The following is an 8368-nucleotide window of genomic DNA, read 5'->3' as shown; positions in this document are numbered from 1 at the left end:
TCCAGCTAAGCATACATAAACGAGTACTTACTTAAGTACGAACATCTGTTGATATCTCCCGATAACTGCAACATCTATTGAAATATTCCTATTTCAAGAATTTCATTGCATTGACATAAATATTTCGTGATAATTCAGAATTGCTTTGTGCATTTAACGAAAAACAAATATTGCAATTACAGGAAATTACTTATAGTGCATCGTTTACATCATAACTAATCCCGATTGGGTGTCTAACCGTCACTAATTGATAAGAATCTGAGTATATAAAGACCTGCACTGCAGTATGCAAATCATTCAGTTTGATTATATATTACCGTAATATACTATAACACAAAACACAAAATCAGCTAAATATGAAATCCTCTATCGTTTGCTGCATCCTGGCGACAATACTGCTCAGTCTGTGCGTTTTCAGTGCGGACGCGGGTTTACGTAAACCCAAGCAGCTCACACCGGAGTTGGCAGCGAAGTTCGAAGTTTTGACCGCTTGGATTGCTTATCGTCTCAATTTGAAACACGCCAAGGAAGCTTGTGTGGGAGAATATGGTTTTACAGATCAGCTCGCCACCAATTTGGTCAAAATAAGGGTGGCGAATCCAAGTGATCAGGAGAAGTGCTACGTGAACTGTCTCTACAATAAATTGGTATTCTATAAGGACAACGCCATTAACAAACAGGCCATGAAGGAGTCGCTGTATGAAATTGTGGGAGAACAGCGTTTATTGGATATTGTTAATGGTTGTCTGAGTGCTGGCGGTACCAACGCATGTGATAAGGTGTACAAGTTCCATGCTTGCGCCTCACCGGAATTCGATAAAGTACGCAGTGATATATTCTTGCCTGATGAATAATAAGTTCGCATGGAGATAGACGTGAGCTGGAAAAGTTTCGTTGGAAAGAGGAGAGTACTCAAAACCATAATTTGTTCTTTAATTATAACATATTTTAGATATTGTAGTTAAATTAAAAGTAATAAAAATTAGTAATTAAATGCCAAATGAGTTTCGTTTTCCTTGACTGTAACAAATATAACTTTTATACAAAAAACCATGATTTCTACCGCTTATGCGATTCTTGAAAGTTTTCTGCGTAAATATTTATGTAAGGTGTAACACATTGTGAAAATCTGCAATCCTTAAAGATTTGTGGTTTAGTTAGCTGGTTAAGGCAAACATTTTAACATATGTTTTCAAATTTCTGCCTATATAAACTCTCTGCCGTTTATCTACAGCTTCTTAAGATATTAAAGCCAGTTAAGAATGTTTCATGATGAATTAGACAACCATCTAACACTACATACTGTGGCATACACCAACAGCGTGTTAATAAATGACAAAGTCTCTTCAATAAATTCATATCAAAATTTTACTCAACAAAGCAAAAACTACTGTAGCATGTGCTTACAGTACCACCGACTAATTACAATTTATTTGACATATGAATCCTGTCACCTACACCTCCATTACGTGCCCAACTACACAACTTACCACAAAGAACGTGAGCGTCGGAAAAGCCTCCGTAAAGAATGCTTGGAAAGCACATAAAACAGCATCATTTGACATTTACCGTCCAAAACTTAGTGAGGGGCCGAGCAAAGGGAATGAGCAATAAAATTATAGAAAAGAAAGGAAGTACGTTCAGACATTGTATCGTTTAACCAATGCGCCCAGTGTCTAGCCAACAGCAATGTGAGTGTCAAGTAGTAAGTTTTTGGCTGACTGCCTTAGTGTGTCACTTAAATATTATTGCAGCTCTCTTGGCTAGCAGCAGTGTATAGAGAGTGAAATCTGAGTAATCAGTGTGGCAAGAAGAGATGTCAGCTCTAAAGTGAAATAGACATTGTTGGGTCGGCAACAGTGAAAGCACATATAAATACAAGAAGAGAGGTAGTGCTATTTTCTGCAGGAGCTGGGAAGGGTCGTCACGCTTTTGGTCATCATGTTGCTTGTATGTTTTATGGCAATGTCGTGTATCATTAAAGTTAATAAGACAGGCGAAGCTTAACCGAATTGTTTATTGTTGGTGACCCCACAACAGCCAAAACAAACTACAATGACTTCGCGGCATTTCGCAGTTCGAAAAAAACGCGGTTGGAGTATTTAAGTCGACAACGGCATTGCCAGCTCCTCTTCGCTGCATATCGCATTTATTGTTCCGACGCTATTGTCGTTGTTGAGCTTTTGCAGTTTTTCGGAATAGTTTCACGCTGTCTGTTGGTGCTTGCATCTACATACATAGATGCTTTTTTTTAGCTGAAACGTGTTGTGGGATTTGATTAGGGTAGGCAGTAACCTTGGCATGCCTCGATTGCTGCAGTTCAGGTTTCCAAAGGAGACAGTGCATAGTTTTCGGTTTTTATGTTTCATTGCCACACCCAATGTTGCAGGGATTAGCTTTTTGGTGGAATTCGTACAGTGGGCTATTTTGTATTAGAAATATATTTTTTTTGTAATTTCATGCTAACACCATACATTAGAAAATGGTTTGGACAGAGATCGGATGAGTGAATAATAAAAAATAGTATTTTTTTTTTGGAAAAAGCTAATTTATTTTAAGTTTTGCTCCGGTGTTCTGTAAAATTCTGCTCCAAGACTTTGTGTATTTGAAGAGAACCAGGAATATTGCCTGTTAGTATAAAACTATTATTTTTGGTGTGAATTTGAAAATGTATTAACGAATAATATAATATTAGAATAAACAATTTCCATAAAAGCTCTCAAAAAGCTAGCAGAAGCTTGAAAAGCTTATAACGCTTCAAAAGCTATAAAAAAGTGTAGTACAATTGTTTGTACACTCTTCAACAGCCGTTATACACTGTTTAATATCCAAAACATACATCTGTTTATTGGTATGGTATAAGCACCAAAGCCTTTCAGAAGGTCTTAATGAATTGAATGAATAGTTATGTATACTACGCGTGCTGGCCTAACGGCGCGACTAGACGCCTTCCTCATTGAGCTGCTTTCGCTGTGTTTACATACCCTACTGCCCATTACTCAACTTCAGTTTCTTCACCCGCTCTACTCATCCTCTTCCTCCTCTTTCATCTCACACTAAACTTCCGTAGGTCGATTTCTGATTGTGTCCGCCTTGCCGGAATGTGTCCCCTATTCTATTTCCGTTTGCTGACACGGTTATTTTGATTCAGTTATTTATTTTTCTTGACTCCCTTTCTTCCTATATACGCCAGGCGAGCGTAAACTGATTTGCCCTTGTTGTTGCTTATTATGCCGGTAGTTGAGCGCTATTCCGTTCGTTAGTTAACAGCAGCAGTTTAATTGTCTTTAGTGCTGTCGGCAGTATTAGATGTTCAAGTTGAAAAGAAGTATAGGAGGGTATTATTTTCCGCATAAGACACATTTCAATGTTTTTTCTTCTATTTAATTTTTTGTTTTGTTATTGGCGTTGTCCTTCGGATGCTGGACATTCATTGCTATTGCCTTAATACAGGTTCCACAGTAATTTCATTCAACACTTTCTTGACTGTTCTGTGGCTCCACGTTTTTTGCTTGAGTAGCATTTTCATTCTACTCTACTCTTTGTCATTTTCTCTGTCGCTTTGTTCGAAGCAAGCCTGCATACCGAACAAATTTCTTCGTTGATAATGACCTAAAACGAGCACCGAAGCTGTGATGGCCATGGCGGCAGTCAGAAGCTAGTAAACCAGACATTGGGTAGTATGCGACAAATCGTTAAAAATTCCGTCTGTCTTAAGCTAATTATGTCTCCTGTAAATTGTGTCGGAGAATTTGCATAAATTAGCGAGAAATGAAGGCAAAAAGTGGTAGCACTAAGCTTGCAGCAGTGGAGCTGATTTTTTAACTTTTTTTTTGTAGTTTTTCTTTTGCCGATTGGATAAATTGAAGTATTTAAAAAGGCTCAGCATATGGTACGAAAATTTCAAAAAGAATTCGTAAGTAAATAAATATCACAAAAGGATTAATTGATGAGAAGTTTTTTTTTTTGTATGTATATGTTGTATTTCAGCTGGCGCGAGCTGTCATTTAGCTCACCACCGTTGTCCAGTAGCCTTGAATTTTGAGAGCAGACATATGTTTTTGTATATATGTGAACGATTTGCTAATAAAAGCCTCATGGATGTAAAAATTGTATGCATATATTGTACATATGAAATCAGTTTGATCGAGATTCTTTTAAATATTTTCTTACATGTTCTGTAAAGAAAACATTACAGCTCCAATTTTTCAGAAAATTCTGTCGAAAGTTTAGCTTTTATATTTTATAAAAATTCTGGGTTTCTTATTTATTATAGGTATTCTTCTAAGGCTGTGGAATTAATACCGAACAAAGCTTTGGTAAGGTTTTAAGTCCGATCTCCAAGTTAGAGATCACGCTGAGACAGTTAAACTCATCATGCAGATTAATCAAAATTGCTGTTGTCAGTACTCCAAGAACTTAATATCAGTAATATATCCTAACTACTTTCTTACAATACTTAACTTTTTTATTTATGTTGTTGTAGCTTCATTGCGCCACACATCGCTTAATATTAAATAGCAGCTGTTTCGTAATTGAACAGCACAACACAATAGTAAAGAAGAAAAATTACAATAATTGGAAAAACATGCAGCACGGAGACTTACGAAAATCCCAAACAGCGAAAAGGCCAAACCGAAAACTCTTCGAAAAAGTGTTGCCAGAATTTCTTAATTATTCGTAATCAACATTTTAATGACATTACGTGCATTACATTTAAAACGGGTATTTTTCATAGCATATTTTCGCTGGTCACACTAAGAGCACACAACTTCACATCCACACACATACACAGCAATAAAGCCGCCGTCAGTGACTTAATTCCATTAGCCGCTCATTGACTTTTAATGTGGCTTTTATAAGTTCATTTAACAGCGATGTTGTTGTTGTTAATTTCTTTGTTTTCTATTCGCGTGCATGTTGTTCATTTCGGATTTCTTCGTTGTGTTTGCTGTTGTTGGTATATTGTCGTTGTTTGGTGGATAATTATGTGACAATGTGGCTTAAAAGTTTTCACTATAATTCATATAAAGTAGGGACCACACTTCGTGCGGACATTTGCAAATGAAGCATGAAATTAAGAAATCAAGAAAAAGAAATCTTAACGAAAAGAGTTTTGGTAAGTTTTGCTTATGTTGCAAGTTGTGTTGTTGTGTTTTTTGCCATCTACCAGAGATTAATTTGTGCAGTCATTTCGAGAATGAGCTAAAAACGTTCATTGAGCAATGTTAACTTTTACTAAGCAATTATTTAGGGATGATATTCTCATTAGGTCATTTTTTAGTTGTGCACGATTTCGTGCGGTTCAAAAACGGCATTTGAGTAGGCCGACTTATACTACAGAGAATGTGTAATGATGAAAAGTCGGTGCTCTTTAACGCGTTGGAACTTGGCAAGCAAATGCTTTGAACTGTATGTAAAAATATATAATATGATATCTCGATTGAATGTTTTCTATATTCGTTAGATGAGATGCTAAACTCTAAGATCTTATTGGATTCAAGCAAGTATGGAGAATGGAGTAAAATCGTGGTGTAATATATCTAGCAAAATATATCTGCAACCTTGGTCATTAGCAGCACAGTTACCAGAGGGTTGAAAAACCTGTTTGCTCTCGAATATCTCTAAGCATAACTAGGATAGTTTCAAAATCTATACTGCTATCTATCTAACTGCTAGAATAAATCTTAGCGAGTAGTCTATCACTAGGAAAGTATTAGTTGAAATTTTTGATTTTTATGTCAATGTTATATAAACTCAGTGGTGATCTGACCTTACTGCAAATCTCACTAAATCTCATTTAGTATATATCTGACTTTTTCATGGTCAGAACGGTTGGAAGTCAGTGTTTTGTCGCAAGTTTACTTTTTAATTTGAAACTATCTCGCCACTGTTATGTTTCAAAGTTTTCGAGCTTAGGATTAACTGAGCTCGAAAATGTATGCAAAGGCGAAGTAAGTTTGGAAATACTTGGAAAACCCCTTCAATGCTGTCACAATATTTTAATATCTTATCGGCATGTATAAAAAGGCATTCTTATACACTTGTTAAATAGCACAAACCAGAAATATTTTTATCTGCTACAGAACTATTATTTAATTGCGATCTACGATAAGTTCAACGCTGAAACAGAAGACTACATAGAAATATAGAGAACCGTATAAGCTTTCAAACAAAAAATAATTCGCTTTATACCGCGGTGTGAAGAAACTACAGTATAGATCAAATTTTCGTTAGATTAAAGCTTTTAAATTTTAAATCTCAACTTTTCGCAACTCCTTTGCAAGCTTATTGCGGCTACACACTCGTGTTCTTCAGTTTGAAAACTCTGCTTAAAAGTTCTCGATGCTTTCATCTTTATTACTTTTTCAAATCACTTTGGGCTGAGTTCGTTTGGAAATTTCGAATTTCATTTTCAAAAAATCTCACTGTGCTCACATGGCTTTTGTAAATATCATCCATTTCACAACTAATATTCGTTTTTGCTATGCATTTTGTAATTAAATATTGCAAGATGACCCAACACGCCGCATAACTACAACAATATGTGTACAACAGTTGCATGTAAACATGTGTAGCGCTTTCCATCTGTTTCCCCAAAGTGAATCTGCGGTTGATTGGAAATGTTGCAAACGCCAAAGTCTACACGCTGACATACGAGTACATTTGCCTGTACAAATGTATGCATGCACTTGTGAGATTTGTTTCTATTACAACAATTTAGTCAATTTATTTGATGCAACTGCTCACAACAAACAAAAAGCAACATCTGTGTGTTTATTATTTACACCCACATAGTGTTAGTTACACTTGCTGTTGGTTTCTGGTTATTTCAGCCACACTTCCGCGTTTGTGTTGTGTGCTATGTCCGTTTTGTGTTATTTCTTATTTGTTTTGTGGAATTTTTTAATAAACGTAAGTGAATGAAATGTAACGCTGAACGTCAAGCGCCAAATGCTTTTGAGTACTGTGTTATGTGTGTGTTTGTGTTTGTATGTATGTTGTGTAGCCACTTTTTGTTGTCCATTTGTTGTTAGTATGTTGTATTTGTTAGTTATGTGTTGTTTATTTGCTTGCTCGTGTGATATTCGTGGAAGTGTAAGTGGCCAGTGATTTTCACACAGAGTTTCCCATTACATTTACACTTTGATTTCCAGTTATTTGCTTTTCAGTTGCTTTGCACTGCTTTACTCTATTAAATTGACTGCATTAAAAGGCTCGTGGACTGGTTTCTTTTGAAAAACGATGCGTTACTTGCCACACCTCTGTTGCTTTTCATAGAAGACTTCACGCGTTTGCTTTTAGAATATGTAATTTTACCGGACCCATTAATATAATTTTTCAATTCTTTCATCTGATTAATGAAGTTCTTAATAATTTCTTTATTATTTCACCATTTCAAAAAAGTATCTCCAATATAAAGCAAGAAGTAAACTCATTAACTTTCAAACATTTTCAAATGATTATTTTGCAGTGATTGCGATAACATGTTCGAAGTTTCAAGAATTTAACTATTTTCTGCTCTGGAAATTCCCTCCTTTCTTTCCAGAAGTTACCTTATAAAGGCTTATATTTTAACTATAAAGATATGCATGTGTCAAGGGAATTATTTCACATAGAAATTTGTTTCAAAATACGACTGCTTAAATGCTAATTGAGGATACAAGAAGTCTGTTTAATTTTTAGGCTCTTTGCTATTTGCTTTAAGCGCTCACAATTGGGGTTCCACAATTTGGGTTCTATTATCAACTAGTTGTAGTAGAGATTTCAAAATCTAACTGTGGAAATGTTGCCGTTTAAGGCTTTCGTAGAGCTTTTGGACTTTCGAGACTTTCGAAAATATGAAGGTAAGCTTTTGGCCAATAATAATGGGCCATATATGACCCAAATATATGACCTTTATTTACCTGTACCCATTAGCCCTCGAAGATAATATTTCTCCTTAAATCAGAGATTATGCTTTATATAATGATTTATCAGTTTACAACGTAAATTTCTTAAATATCATAGTCAAAAAGGTCGTTAAGTTATCACTGGGTTCTACGTAACCGAATCGGAGGTCCAACCAAAAACCGATGTAGGTAAAACCTAAAAAGGTTTTTTAACGAACTCGGAACCCGAAGCTCTTCGGCTCGGAGAACTTCGTATTGAGACTAAATGGTTTTCTAATGAGATTTCGTTCGAAACTACCAACCGAAAGCTCGTCGGACCAAATCTAGACTAAGCAAGCTCAATTGGGTATATTTTCAGCTGAACAGTTTTTTACTTAATTTATTATTAATTAATAATTAGTGTAATCCAAGCAGGAAACAAAAAAGTTAAAAGAGTTAGGAGATCAAAAAAATCTCATTAATTACACAATTAATTG

The 8368-nt window shown here is 35.5% G+C and overlaps 1 protein-coding gene across 1 annotated transcript; it reads left to right on the top strand.

Annotated features, from left to right (window-relative positions):
- The first annotated feature begins 285 nt into the window (after positions 1 to 285).
- On the top strand, positions 286 to 1001 carry LOC106626798 (general odorant-binding protein 56a). The gene has a single exon (XM_014246630.3). The coding sequence runs from the start codon at positions 357 to 359 to the stop codon at positions 852 to 854; it is 498 nt and encodes a 165-aa protein (XP_014102105.2). The 5' UTR covers positions 286 to 356; the 3' UTR covers positions 855 to 1001.
- The last annotated feature ends 7367 nt before the right edge of the window (positions 1002 to 8368 follow it).

The sequence above is a fragment of the Bactrocera oleae genome, chromosome 4, assembly GCF_042242935.1.
Source record: "Bactrocera oleae isolate idBacOlea1 chromosome 4, idBacOlea1, whole genome shotgun sequence".
Classification (NCBI taxonomy): Eukaryota; Metazoa; Arthropoda; class Insecta; order Diptera; family Tephritidae; genus Bactrocera; species Bactrocera oleae.
This window is presented reverse-complemented; position numbering and strand designations above follow the sequence as displayed.

Bases quoted from the DNA above. Each gene is read 5' to 3' on its own strand.
- LOC106626798 (XM_014246630.3), top strand. From the start codon at position 357: ATGAAATCCTCTATCGTTTGCTGCATCCTGGCGACAATACTGCTCAGT.